This window comes from Echinops telfairi, unplaced genomic scaffold (assembly GCF_000313985.2).
Source record: "Echinops telfairi isolate 266 unplaced genomic scaffold, ASM31398v2 ScPeMD7_7407;HRSCAF=8445, whole genome shotgun sequence".
Classification (NCBI taxonomy): Eukaryota; Metazoa; Chordata; class Mammalia; order Afrosoricida; family Tenrecidae; genus Echinops; species Echinops telfairi.
Window position 1 is genome coordinate 6,633,490 of NW_022111307.1, and position 14,516 is coordinate 6,648,005.

Sequence of the window (14,516 nt, forward strand, 5' to 3'; positions counted from 1 at the left end):
AAGGGTTCATGAGGGAGGGGGTAGGGAGGGAGGGGGAAAATGAGCAACTGATATTAAGGGCTCAGGTGGAGGGCGAATGTTTTGAGAATGATGGGGGCAGCAAATGTACATATGTGCTTGATTGAATCCTGGTCGAGTCCGATAGCTTTAGCTTCCAGGCAGGCAGAGGTGCTCGTTCTTAGTCATACTGCAGCAAAGAACGGGACGGAGCACTTTGTTTGGTTGACTCTAAATCATTCCCAGTGCTGCCCTCCGGGAGCCCCCCCACCCGTGAGCACTTCAAGAGACGGTGAATGGAGCCTCACTTTTGGCCTCCCCCAACACATGTGTCCTTAGCTCAGCTGAGCACAGCTGTCCCTTATACTGAATGTCCAGAAGTTGTACGGGGACCTTTCATAACTCGTGAGGGATGGAAACAGGTCAAGTGCCTCATTTACACACTAAGGAGCGCAGGAGGTGCTGCGAAGGCCGACCGGCACCCTGGGGGTGCGGTGCGCAGTGCTGCCCCGCTCTGTGTCCTCCTTGGACACGGCACACCTGCCTTCTCCACAGGTGACTTCCATGCTGGGCCCTTTGGTGTCCCGCCAAGAAGAAGACCACAGGCCCGCTGATGGACCTCGGAATGGCTGTGCTGCCTCTCTGGCCCACACGTTGTCTGCAGAAGCCTCTGCTCTTGGACCTGACCGTTTTCGGATGGAACTTGGGGTCCCGTGAGCTGGATTCCCACTATCATGTTGTCTGGGTTCTCTGCTCCAAGCCCTGACAGGATCAAGCCTGTGGCCAATGACCAGACGTGTGAAATCCGTGGCATGATCTCTTCCTCACATGCCAGCAGCTGCTGGTTTGTTTTCAAATGATAGAGGTGAAGTCGTCCTTTAGGATCATGGAGAGTTCTCCGTAATTAAATTGGGTTTTATTTCCCCAGTGGCTCACCCATTTCAAGCAACAGATTCTACCACACAAAACAGTTTCTCCCAAGCCCATAAAATTCCTGACCACGGACATCTAGTTTATGCGGAATGCATTCCTTTGGAAGCTTCTGTTACCTCTGGGCAGCCACAGGACAACGATCATAACATAGGAATAAAATGTACCCTGAGGCACGTTCCGGTCTTGGAACTCGCCAGCTGAGGTAGATGAGCCGGGTGAGGTGTGTTCCAAGTTGTTGTTACATGTGTGGTTGAGTCAGTTCCGAGTGGGCGGGACTACGTGCGACAGAACAAATCCATTGCCCGGTCCCGTGTCATCTTCACAGTAGGGCCCATGGGTGCGCCCATCACTGCGGCCACTGTGTGACTCATTTCTCTCTATTGTGAGCCCTCGCCCGAGTGTGGTATTCTTCTCCAGGGACTGCCTGCTGAGAACATGTCCAAAGTGTGTGAGACAGAGGCTAGCCATCCTCACTTCTGGTTTTTTTAAGTCATTTTACTGGGGGCTCATACAACTCCTCTCACCATCCATCCATCCATCCATCCATCCATCCATCCATCCATCCATCCATCCACTGTGTCAAGCACATTTGTACATTTGTTGCCATCATCATTCTCAAAACATTTGCTTTCTACTTGAGCCCTTGGTATCAGCCCCTCATTTTCCCCCTCCCTCCCCACCCCCAATGAACCCTTGATAATTTATAAATTATTATCATAACGTCATGTCTTACACTGTCTGATGTCTCCCTTCCCCCACTTTTCTGTTGTCCGACCCCCAGGGAGACAGTTATATGTAGATCCTTGCAATCGGTTCCCCCTTTCTACACGCCATCCTGGCTGCTAAGGAGCATTTGGACGGTGCTTTCAGGAAAGGTCTGCGTGTTCTGATGGCAGTCCATGACACTGTAACAATGCCCGCCAACCCCATCATTCACCTGCATCTGCCCTTCTCTGGTCTTCCTTGTTCACTGCCCAGCTCTCACAGGTGCATGATAGGATGCTTCTAAATCTTATAGTTGACAAGCTATATTAGAATCCCAATTAGCCAGAATATAGAATTCATCCAAGTAGCTAGTTCTCCAACAACAGGATGGCTAAAGGGCTGCACTACCCTTTACCTGGTATGGAAACGGGGCTTCTTGCCCTTTTTAACCCTAACATTTACTGTTCTTGAACATGAGCGTGGGGAATTCTGCATCCCACAGGCCAGGAAAGCCCACGCGCATCTCTGTGAAAGAGTGCCCTCTGCTTGACTGGCCAGAGTCCTTGTTGCATTGATAGTTAAAATAACCAGCAATTGAAGTGAGCACAGGCCTCCTGCCTGGCCCCTCGGTCTGGTTTTGAAGGTGGGACACATCTGTGAACTACTGGCGCAGACTGGGGCAGTTTGAAATGGCAGCGGCATTTTCAGCTTGGTGGTGAAGGGGCAGCACGGAGCGGGGCTGTGACAGGATTGGACATGGCAAGGGAGTCCTTGAAGGAAGGCTTCCAGGGAAGGCAGGCGGAATGACCAGTCGTGGAGGTAGTCGGTGGTACTGAGTGTGAACTGGTTGGGAGAGGAGAGGCGGAGGCAGCAGAGGGCGACTTGTGGGCCACTTTTGTGCCACCCAGGGCCAGAAAGACGATTTCAATTTCTTTAGAGACTCTTTTTTTTTCTTTTTCAATAAAGAATAAAAATAAAAACTCACTGTCGTGCAGTAGATTCCTACAGGGCAGGGAGAGCTGCCCCTGTGGGCTTCCGATACGCTCTTGATGGGAACAGAAAGCCTCGCCTCCCCCCTGAGGATCAACTGGCGGTGTCGAACCGCTGACCTTGTGGTCAAGCCAACACGTACCCACGCCGCCACCAGGGCTCCTTCTCGGATAAAGCAGCTATCAGATTATTATTAATATTGCTGTCATGAAGAACTTTTTTCCCTTGCAGTTCATTGCTTTCCTAATGTATTGTGGAAGGTTGGATTTAAATAAATATATGTGCCACACCTTGATGGATTTCAATGAAAGAGCCTTTTTTTTTTTTTTTAAGTCTGAACCAAACACTGGGTTTCTTTTCTAAATTTCCCTGGTGGTGCCCTGGGGTTTGAACCCACGCGCCACTCTGAAGCAGAAAGCTGAGGCTGTCTGTCCCCACACAGCCTGGGATCCACTCCAGGGCAGGGGTTCTATAAGGAAATTGAACAGACAGATGTGCATTTAAGCTGGGTGTTGAGCTCTCAGAGTGTGCCCCGTCCTTTTCCTCAGGGCCGTGAAAAGCCTTGACGTGCGAGGCTCAAGGGTTCACGGTGGACGCCTTGGTGAAGACGCAGAGAAAGGGAGCGCCGAGTGTGATAGTCAGCCTGTTGGCACTGTCTGCTAAAGCTGTGTCCAAGAGAAAAGCTAACCGTCCGTGGTCTTCTCGTTACAGGAGCAGGAAAATCCAGATTCGAAACATCCCTCCTCACCTGCAGTGGGAGGTAAGCTGGTCTCTATCTGCTGTCTTCCTGCTCTTGGCTTAGCCTGCGTTTTATGAGGCAGCGATGTTTGCCTCCTTCCCTGGTCCTCTTTCTCATTGAAGAATTTGGGGGTCTTCAGATTTTCCCACAAAGCCTCTTGGGCTTTTCCAACAGACATTGGTGGTATAGCGGTTATGCATTCGGCTTCTAGCCACGAGGTTGGCAGTTCAAATCCACCAGCAGCTCTGGGAGAAAGACTGTGCTGTCTACTCCTATAAACAGTTACAGGCTCAGCAGCCTCAGGGGTCGCTACGGGTCAGCATTGACCCAGTGGAACAGGTGTTTGGAAGGAGCATTGGTGGCACCGTAGGTAGGATGGACTGCTAACCAGAAGGCCGGTCGATGGCTTGAACCCACCCACTGCTCTGCAGGAGAAAGCTGTGGCAGACTCCTTCCACGGACACTTCCAGCCGTGGAAACTCTTCTGCTGCTCCACTGTGTCCTTATATGTGGTGTCGGGATCAACTTGGTGGCAATGAGTTGAATATTATGTTGGGGGCTGTACAACAGGTGTTTCAAAAGTGGAATTTTCCCCGAGCTTGCCCAAGTCTCCTCATATTTACCTCTTCTGTTATGCAGAATAGAACCCTGATTGGTGCGGCAGGTTAAGCATGAGACTGTTAACGCCAAAGCCCAAAGTTCAAGGCCGCCAGCAGCTCTTCAGAAGGATGAGGCTGTTTGCTTCATCCCATAAAGGCTTACTTTTCTAAACACTTTCTGTTGGTGCGGGTGAGGGCTTACCGATCAAAGCAGTTTCCCATTCAACACACTTTCTTTTATGGCTTTGATCGCCACCTCAGGAGTGTGCCAGCATTCCCCCTCACCCTCCTACAGATGGGAAACCTCAGGAGCAGTCCTGTGTCCCATGGGGTCCGTGTGAGTTGGAATCCGCTCAACAGCAGTGGTCTGGTTTGGGCTTATTTATTGTGCCGAGTGTACACTTCGGTCTCGCGCAGCAAAGCACCAACCAAACTGCAAAACAATACCTGCCTGGTTTGTGGCGTTTACATCTCATGGTTTGGTTACCCTTCCAAATGAGGATTTTATTTGGGGCGGGGGGATAGGGAGGAAGACTAATGAAAATAGAAAGTTCTTTGTTGAGTTTGTGTGAGTTTTTACTTTCAATTAAGTTACTTTCAGTGACTATTAAGGTATCTTTTGAGATTTCTCATAAGAGTGCGACACTGATAAAAGGCAGACTGTAGAGAGTGGCCTTGGCGTCTTATTTAAACACACAGGGCTCTGCTTTGTTCGTGAGGCCAGCACAAGTTTAAGATAGCCGTACAAGGAAACAGGTGGCTTTGTCTAGCCTCTCCACTACTTAAAAAAGTAGGTATTTATTATGCCAGCAACACTCCGTGGCAGATGATCAAACCGTCTCAAATTTGCGCTCACTACAGCAAGAAACTCTAACCTATTCCGGTGTTCTCTCCTTAGTGAGACTAACCATTATATAGACTTAAACAAGCAAAAAATGTGTGTACATGTGTGTGTGTACGTGTGTGTATAAAATGGAAAACTTAAACATTCCCATTGCTTTGTAAAATAAAAAGATCCTTGTAGGGGAAATGAAAGAAGAGTTGCTAAATCTTCCAAGAAGTGAGCCTGGTACTTTATTCTGCTCAGCATCTCAAGAGCAGCAGGTGATTCCAGCCGTCAGGGCCGACAGTAGATTTACCAGCGTTACCAAGGCTGTGGGGTTCTGTGGCCCAGACAGCAGGGGCAGGCTAACTAGCCCCTCAGAGTATCAAAACCAGACAAGGCATCGCCTTAGTGAACAAATCTCTGTAGAAGCCACTCAGCACATGAACATCCCCTAGTTTTATTCAGCTCAATTCTTATAGAAAAGCCTTTAAATATCAATTTGATGGCATCACCTCCATAAGCACTTGGTTTTAAGGTGCTCTGGCAGCGCAGGGGTTAAGCATTGGGCTGCTGGTTAAGCTCCACAGCTGCTCTGCAGGGAAGGAGAAGCGGTCAGCCCTGTAGAAATGACAGCCTCAGAAGCCAGGAGCAGCGCCACTGTGTCCCGCAGGGTCCCTCTGAATGGGAACGGACCAGTGGCAGAGGATTGGGCCTTGGGTTCATCTGCTGTGATTCCTGGCCAGTCTTTGTGAGTGTCTAGTCCCCCTGACACGAAGCTTTCTTTTTCCTGGTTTCAGGTGTTGGATGGGCTTTTGGCTCAGTATGGGACTGTGGAGAATGTGGAACAAGGTAATACGTCCGTCTATTCCATTTTGAAAGGGATATTACTTATCGTTCCTTATAGCTCGGGCCAACTCCCGGGAAAAGCTGCTCAGAGTGTATGCATGCACCCAGGGCTTCAAAAAGTTTGTGGGGAAATGGAGTTAAAAGATAATGGCCTTTTTCCACGATGTGAGAGAGACCCACATCTAGGTCTGTGGTTTCTTCGTTCAAGGAATTTGATTTTAAGCACTGTCATTCTGGGGACTGCTTCGTGCACGCGGGAGTCCTTAGATTGACAGTTCTGCTGCTTCCCCTTCCTGAAGACGCAGATCTCTGGTGTCTCGGGCTGAGCATTTCCCAGAGTAGGATCTGCGCCCAGAATCCCCGCAGTGCTGGTTGAGATGCCCATGGCCTGAGTAAGACCTTTCAGGGGCAGGACTCCTGAAGCCCCTGTGTGCCCCCAGGTGTGAGGGCCTCTGCCTCAGGAACAGTGCTGCACGAGTCCCCAGAGAACTCCTCCACCCTGCCACCCCCGTTCGTCTTGTTGTCTAAAAGCAGGAGTGGGGGAGGCCTTTTCTCTGTCCAGGGCCATTTGGATAGTTATAACATTGCTGGCAGTCCAAACTGGGCTTGAATTAACTCACTCCTGATGTGATGGCTGGAACTGCTTCTCTTATGCGAGGCCAGTGTTGCTAGCAGGTGTTGATTTCTGCGGCCTTATACATGGCCTGCGGGCCGGACGCTCCCCACCCCTGAAGTATGAAATGCCGTGATTTTTTTCTCCAGTGTCTTCGGAAGCTGAGAGACTTGGAAACGTAGATTCAGAATTTAATCTGACGGGTAGGCATACATGATTAAGGATTAGGGGTGCTTGGCCCAGAAGACAGATGGTGACGTCAGCCATTTATTGACTCTGAGTCCTTGGGAAAGTCCCCTAACCTCTCGGACTCGGTTTCCACCTGTGCAGAATGCTCCTCTTCTGAGCATTGCAGAGTCCTCGCGCCCAGAGAGCGCATCCGTCAGTTGACCCTCGGCAGGGATCCATCATCCGTGAGGAATTTGGAATGTTCACTTGAGAAAAACCAGCGAGCCCATTTCCCCATATCTGCAATCTGCTGGATCTCCATTCGAATGAACAGAATCATTTTAAAGTAATTATTCAGACATTCTTCACTCTGTGAATATTAAAAAACAGCTTCCCATATCACGCTGCTGCTGCCTGCCTAAGCCCAAAGGCGAAGAGAAAGAAGAGTTCAAAAAGAAGGCATGATTTTCAAGGACTGCATTTCTTGGTTCTCCTTATTTCCCTTCAGCGTGGAAAAGAAGACATTCTAGGAAAGGCCGAGTATTGTAGGCAGGACGACTTGACAGACAGGAACGGGTACAAAGCCCGAGCTAGGACCGTGTTATCAATTCAGGACGGTTCTGCGGGAGAAGAGGCATCCCAGGTCCCGGGGGCAGTTCACAGCTCTGAGGGCACCTGTACCCTGAAGGAGCCCCAGCCCTCACTGCCTCCCAACTGCAGGATCGAGTGTGGTACTGGATTTTGTTCTGTTTTATGGGTGATGCCTCATTCCTCAGGAAAGCACTTTTAGAAATCTCTATAGAACTTTCATGCCCCGTGAAATCTATTATTTGGGTGGAGCTCAGCTCATCCCAGAAGACCAGAGAATATATCTTAGTGAGAACCTAATCTGACAATCCTACTGGAGAGCTTGAGTCAGGAATTTCAAACCCAGCCCCTTCTGGGCATCTCCAGCTTCATCTGTCACAGTTGAGCGCAGCAGATTGGAACCTCAGTAGCTTCCTGTGTGCCAGCACTTGGAGGGGTTGTGGGCTACAGATTCCCATTTGCACTGAGGGCTTCACGGGGGTGGGTGTGAGTTAGTTTTCTGCACCCTCATGGGCCAGGTCCAGAGCTGGTCTCAGCCGCTGATCTCCAGAGCAATTCCCCAAGACTGGAGCCACTTTGAAATCATTGGACACACACTATTTTAACCATGCCTTTTTTTTTCTTTTAAAAATTATTTTATTTGGGGCTCGTACAACTTACCACAGTCCATATATACATCCATTGTGCCAAGCACATTTGGACATTTGTTGCCCTCATCATTCTCAAAACATTTGCTTTCTACTTGAGATCTTGGTATCAGCTCCTCATTTTTCCCCTCCCTCTCCGCCCCCTCTCTCATGAACCCTTGATAATTTATAAATTATTATTATTTTGTCATGTCTTACACTGTCCAACGTCTCCCTTCACACACTTTTCTGTTGCCCGGCCCCCAGGGAGGGGATAACCATGCTTTTTAACTCTTTGGAGGATCTGCAGATCTCTCACAGAATCTTCTGGGAATTCTAAGCCTTCTTCTCAGAGGAAGTGACATTATATCTGAATCGGAACCCTTTGGGAGAGTCCATAGAACTCCTGAAGCTCAAACATGAATCTTCACACTGGAGGGACTTTACCTTCCCACTGAAAAGCAGTGTTCGCATGGTTTTCTTGTCCTAGTTCTATAGTTACCTCCAAGAAGCCCAGAGCTTGCCTGATCCAACAAGGGGTTTAGATTTTAACACTTTGGTTTGTTTTGGGAAAACAGATGCTTTTGGGTTTAAGTTTCCGCACTTGGACCGGGAACATTTTCACCACGTCCTTTGAGGTTACAGTTGCTTTTTTTTTTCTTTCTGCATTTTATTATGTGACGTTACTCTTACTTTTAACTCCAGACCTGGGAAGGAAAGGCAAGCAATTGTGAACCAAGGTGAGCCCGCTCACAGGCACAGGCCCGCGTTAGCCAATCGTAGAGTCTGTGCGCTCTGTCCTTCAGCCAAGTAGGCTGCAATTGGCAGGTTTTTATCAAACCCACATAATCAGGGAGTTCAAGGTAAGCAAAAATAGTAACAATTCGACCTTGTTAGCAAATGAGGAAGTGGAAGTTGAAACACCTTTTTTATTGCTTTATACATTTCCAGCTGTTTGAAAGAGTCCCACTAGCTTCACAGTTAAGTGCCTGGATCCTGACTGGAGGGTTGGCCGTTTGAACCCACCCAGAGGCTCCATGGTAGCAGGGAGACCAGGAATCTGCTCCTTCAAAATCTAGTCACGTAAACCCAGTGGGACCATTGGACTCCGTCACGGGGTCGCCAAGAGTCAGGCACTGGACAGCACTGTTACTACTCTTTGAAAATAAATGTACATCATAAAAACTAAAGCCCTGCCTTGACAGTGGTACGATACATGGATGCAAGTTTCTAGGCCAGCAGTCGGAAACGATCCTTTAAAAACATCCTGCTCTTCCTTTAGTGATGTCAGCCTCCAGGAGTAACCCGAAGTAGTAGCACAAACTCAAACTCAAATGGTGTTTGCGATACAGGGGACTGTTAGGAATACTTTTGGTCATTACAAGATACTGAGAGAGCTCATTTGCCAGCAGTTGGTGGGGGGGGGCGGGGGGTTGGAGGCGGGGGAGGTGAAGCATGTATTCGCTTGGTGAAATGTTTCCTAGGCATTCAAGATGGGGTCTTACCAAGATGATATGTGTGCAGGTTTATATGCGCAAAAACTGTCTCTGGACAGGTACTTGCCTGTTGCGTGATGAATCTTTTGTGCGTTTTTCTATAAAGTTGGCCCGTTTCCGTGGAGCCAGCCGGGGTGCGTTTATGGTGTTGTGTGGTGGTTTCTTTCTGTGACAATGTAGTTTGTGCTTCTCCCTAGTCAACACGGACACAGAAACTGCCGTGGTCAATGTCACCTACGCAGCAAGAGGAGAAGCAAAACTGTAAGTGGGCGTGGGTTTGTCTCCTTCCATAAGCCCAGGTTGGCCTTGTCTTTGAAGCCCAGTGACCCTTGTGTTGAGCAGCCTTTCCTGTAAGGATGCTGCTCTTTGGCAGATCCGTGGAGCCCCACGGCTGTGTGCTGTAGGTTACACCTGGGGTGCAGCAGTTGACAGGCTAGCTGGAGCATGGATATTGGAGTCCACGCGAGTCATCTCGGAAGAAAGGCCTGGCGATCTGCTTCTAAATACCAGCCCCTGGAAAGCCTTGGGCAGCACAGTTACTCTGACACCCTTGGGGCTGCCATGAGTCAGAATGGGCCCCTCAGCAAGTAGTTGACTGGTTGTATCGTGGGAAATAATGAGCCCAGGCGTCAAACCTCAGGTAGGAGCTGGGCCTTGACATGTGAACACCTGTCCCCTAGGCTCAACTTCAACAGCCACTTGGACCACTGTCACTTGGAGTTTCGTCAGCAGCATAGGTGCAGGGAGGAGAGTCTGGGCTGGCTGGTCAAAGAGCACTGGATTCTCTCTACCTCCTTTCCTTCCCCAGTCCCCCCGGCCCCATTGCTCTAAGCCTTGAGCTTGGATCTTAGCAGACTAGGCACAAAGTGTGGCTCTGCTCTTTGGGGTCTCCCCTACGTTCCTTTGGTTAAAAATCCAAGCTGCTTTTTGTAGAAGGTCCCGGAAGAAACTGTCTGGTCATTGTCACTAGACTCTTGGTTGAACGTGGTCATAATGTGCCTTGAGCTTGGCTCTCAGCCCAGCGTTAGCGTTCTGTGTCTTTCTCAAGCTTCCAGTGCATACGATGACACACATAACCCCGTCTTAGACCTCTAGTTTTCAAAAAGCTTATGGTGCAGGAGGTAAGCAGACAACTCGGCTGTCAGGCCCTCATCGCAGGAGGTGGCCCTCTTGCCTTGATCAGTTTCAAAAGACTGCTCTGCAGTGAACCCACAAACCCTAAATATTCCCCCAGAAGGACTGTGTTCATGCTGCCCAGAAACCAGTTGGGGGAAACTCCCCAATTCACACAGAATTTTAAAATATAGTAGTAGGATATGGTCTGTCCCGTCAAGTTGATAAAGACATTACAGTCATGTGCTGTCACCTGAGCATTCAAGGAAGTACATGCTTCCCTGGACTGCTCCGGGACTGCTGTGGTGAGAGCCTTCCAGAGGGCCCACTGCTCCCCCAAAGCCCCGTGGAAGCGAGCTGGTTTGCAAAGACGCCGTGACACCTGGGTGGGGGAAAGGACATCATGTAGATCAGTTACAGAAGTTAGGACACACCTGATAGGATATTGTTGCTGGACCGCGTAGGCAAATCCCACGCAGCGCCCCCTGTGTGTGACAGAAGGAAGCACAGCCCGCTCCTGCTTTGGTTCTTATTCCAGGGTCAGTCTGCCTGTCCTTGCTGAGGGCCTGCCTCTGTTTCTCTGCCCCTCTCCTTGACCAAGCGTGGTAACCTTCTCCAGGCCCTGGTCGGCTGCTAATGTACCCAGAGCACGTGTGGCAGTCTCACCACCCTTGCCTCTGTGTGTGGATGGATTGTGATGAGTTGTATGAGCCCTCAATAAAATGATTTTTTTAAATACTTCTTTTTAAAAAAAATAAATCATTTTATTGCGGTCTCTTACAGCTCTTATAATAATCCATACATCAATTGTATCAAACACATGTGTGCATATGTTGCCATCTTCATTTTCAAAACATTTTCTTTCTATTTGAGCCCTTGATATTAGTTCTTCTCCCCCCCTTCCACCTCCCACCCTCGTGATCCCTTGATATATTATTATTATTTTCATATCTTTTTTAAAAATCATGTAAAAATACTTCTTAAAGTGTGTTTATCTCTTCTGTTTTCAAAAATGAGGTGGGGGAAAGGAGTGATCATTTTATATGTTTGTTTGTTTTTAGACAATTTTATTATGCTTTAGGTGAAAATTTACAGAGCAAATCCCCCCTCCCCGGGTTCATGCCCACCTTGCTCTGTGACACTGGTTACCACCCCCTCCCTACACAGTGTGCCTGCCTCTCACCATGCTCAGCCTTCCTGCCCCGTTTCCATCTCTCTGCTGTCTGCCCCTCCCATCTTTGACTTTGGGTAGATGTTGGCCTGTCTGTCTTGTTTAATTGGTGGTTTAAACGAGCACCTTCCTGGCATGTACAGTGAGGGTACAGGGCTCAGAGGTGAAACACCGCAGAATGCCAACCTGTACTTGGCTGCCCAGGCCTGTGGTCATGACCGAGGCAGCTCTGCGGAGCACAGCTGGTACCTTGTCTCGCTCAGCACCGCCACTCTACGGAGTGCCTGGCAGGACATCAGGCACTGCGTGCTTAAAGCAGAGCGCATGGCCTGCTCAGTCGATAGAGAAGTCGCTTCTAAAGGCACTCTCCGGCCTGCTGCTGCCTTTCAGAGCCATCGAGAAGCTGAGCGGGCATCAGTTTGAGAACTACTCCTTCAAGATTTCCTACATCCCAGATGAAGAGGTGAGCTCCCCTTCGCCCCCTCAGCGAGCCCAGCGTGGGGACCACTCTTCCAGGGAGCAAGGCCATGCCCCTGGGGGCTCTCCTCAGGCCAGACAGATTGATTTCCCGCTGCGGATCCTGGTCCCCACCCAGTTTGTTGGCGCCATCATCGGAAAGGAGGGCTGGACCATAAAGAACATCACTAAGCAGACCCAGTCTCGGTATGTACGTGCCTCTGGGGCTTCCTTTGCTTGCTCTCAGGGGTCTCTCTTGTGCTGGTGGGCCTCGGCCAACGGCAGAAGCTCTCGTTGGCGTCAGCAGACGGGCCGGGCTGTGTGGGGCAGTGGTTTCCTCAAACAGGACAAACAGACTGACACGAGGCTGGGGCATTGATGAGCTTTCGTGGCGATGGCCCAATGGTCACCATTGAAAGTTTCATAAAATGCTAATCTAATCTAAAGTGCCACAGAGCACTCACGGTCTCATAACCAAGGCTTGTTCCTATAAGCTAACCGATGCTTGTGCGTGCCTCCCAGGCTGGTTGTGAAACAGCTAGCCACCCGCTTACCAGAGTTCCTACCTCTTCAAAGCTCACGGTGATAGTCATTCCTTGAGGACCATCAAGGGAGCCTCCCACATCCCCACAGAAAAGCGGACAAGTCACCGTCCTCCTGAGCAAGCAGTAAGGCGCACTAACTGACCTCAGCTCGTTTAAAGAGCCTGAAGGTGTGGTGGGGAAGTGGCTTGTGGGACAGTGCACCTGTGCGTTCATGAGCCCAGAGCAAGGAAGACGAATGGTGAAGCTTGACTCACGATTTGAAAAGAAAGTCCTGAGTTTAAGTTCTCTTAATGGCGAAATGAACTAGGAGGGGAACTAGCCTCTGAGCATCCGAGACTGCTGTAAAGGAGGGCTTACGAACTGTTTTGCCAAGATGACCCAAGAAGTAACTCAATTGGGCAGATTGCTTAAAGCGAGGAATATGAAAGCACTTAGTTGCAAAGCACAAGACCTGTCAATTACTAGTTACGTACACACACCAAGTGTACTTCACCCTGGCGCTCTGTGAGTGCAAGGACCTGGTTGGCAGGGCAAGCATGTGGTGACAAAGCATGGGGACAGATGCTATAGCTGACCCTTCCAAAGCTCGTTTAAGGTGGCTCAGAAATAGAGAAGCGTGAGAGCAAATGTTGTGAGAACAATGATGGCAGCGAATGTACAAATGTGCTTGACACAATGGATGGATGGATGGATTGTGGTAAGAGTTGTATGAGCCCCCAATAAAGCTTAATTTTGAGGTTGGTCTGCAAGGTGTACGCGGATCCGTTTAGAATCAGGCCCAAGATGTGGCTCTGGTCTTGAAAACTGCCACAGTGAAAAAGAGCATGAACAAACACAAGGAGGACCGTCCACCTGAAGGCACCCGAGAAAGACATCCCTCTTTGGAGCCGTTCAGGGAAGAGCCCGGAGTGAGAGGAAACCTAGAGAGGCAAAGGGGGCGAGCCTCTGCGCCCTCGCCACACCCAGTGGCCTGGATTTGGAGTAATGTGATTTTCAAACCCTGCCCTTGGCCACAGACTCAGCACAGTGACCGTGTGCAGTAGGATTGCTCCTTGCTGCTTCTACCAGCATTTCGAAGTCCACACAAGAAGCTGGCTTCCTTACCAAGTTAGCTTGGTGTCTCGGTCTCATAGCATTCCCATAAGCCCTGCAAAGAGTCAAAGTTTGGCACAAGATCGTCTGCACGGCGTGTGCCCTCTTCTTGGAGAATGGCACTCTTGGTTGGGGACATGCTAGTGACGCTTCCTTGCCTGCCTGTGCCCAGTCGCTGAGTCAGTGCCTCGCTCTGGGCCTGGAGGCCTCCTACCTGAGGAAGCACGCTCACGGCTCCCGTTCTTTCCTACAGGGTGGACATCCACAGAAAGGAGAACTCTGGGGCTGCAGAGAAGCCTGTCACCATCCATGCCACCCCAGAGGGGACCTCAGAAGCGTGCCGCATGATCCTTGAAATCATGCAGAAAGAGGCAGATGAGACCAAACTGTAAGTTCTCATTGCAAGAGCCCCGGATCACTCCACAGTGAGTCAGAGTAGCTTCCCACTCATCGAACACCAGGCTTTTTTTGGTTTTGTTTTTAAGCCAGCCGGGTACTAGTGCTCATTCAGGGGCAGGGGGAGCACAATGTTTAAGAGAACACAGGGCAAGTGCATCCTTGACAGTTACTATTTGGCTGTTCCTGCACTTGGCGTTTCTCGTGGTGATCCTGACCCATCTGCCCCCTGCTGGTAGCTTCTGGTAGGGCTGCGTCACTTTGCCCATTGATGGACCCGCTCTGTGCCTGGGAGAACACAGATCGCTGTTGAGCACTGGAAATGTGACTGGGGCAATTGAGGAGCTGAGGTTCTTCATCTTTCTGAGTCTCGTTGTTGTTCCATGGTGACCCTGTGTGTGCGCAGAATGGAGCTGCTCTGTGAGCAGATCACCAGGCTTTGCGTCATCCTTCAGGATAAGAGTCCACCGCTAGACCCTGGTGCCCTGTAGAGAGCCCAAGTTCAGTATTCATGAGTGTGAATTTACATGTCTGCACGCGGCTGCTGCCTCCCCTCTTGGCGATGCAGATCTAGAGCAGGCGCTGTCGTTGTTCACTGTCATTCACTGTCACACCTT

At 49.9% G+C, this 14,516-nt stretch overlaps 1 protein-coding gene and 1 non-coding gene across 2 annotated transcripts in view; both read left to right on the forward strand.

Annotated features, from left to right (window-relative positions):
- Positions 1–14,516, forward strand: part of IGF2BP2 (insulin like growth factor 2 mRNA binding protein 2) — a 162,547-nt gene that overhangs the window by 119,139 nt on the left and 28,892 nt on the right. Inside the window, exons 2-7 of the mRNA XM_045296415.1 lie at positions 3,337–3,385; positions 5,587–5,638; positions 9,324–9,387; positions 11,801–11,873; positions 12,006–12,073; positions 13,757–13,891. Of these exons, the coding sequence (XP_045152350.1) occupies positions 3,337–3,385; positions 5,587–5,638; positions 9,324–9,387; positions 11,801–11,873; positions 12,006–12,073; positions 13,757–13,891 (441 nt within the window). The remainder of the gene's footprint in view (positions 1–3,336; positions 3,386–5,586; positions 5,639–9,323; positions 9,388–11,800; positions 11,874–12,005; positions 12,074–13,756; positions 13,892–14,516) is intronic.
- LOC115871828 lies at positions 4,771–4,892 on the forward strand. The gene has a single exon (XR_004047498.1). It is a non-coding gene; the product is annotated as a small nucleolar RNA SNORA28 (small nucleolar RNA).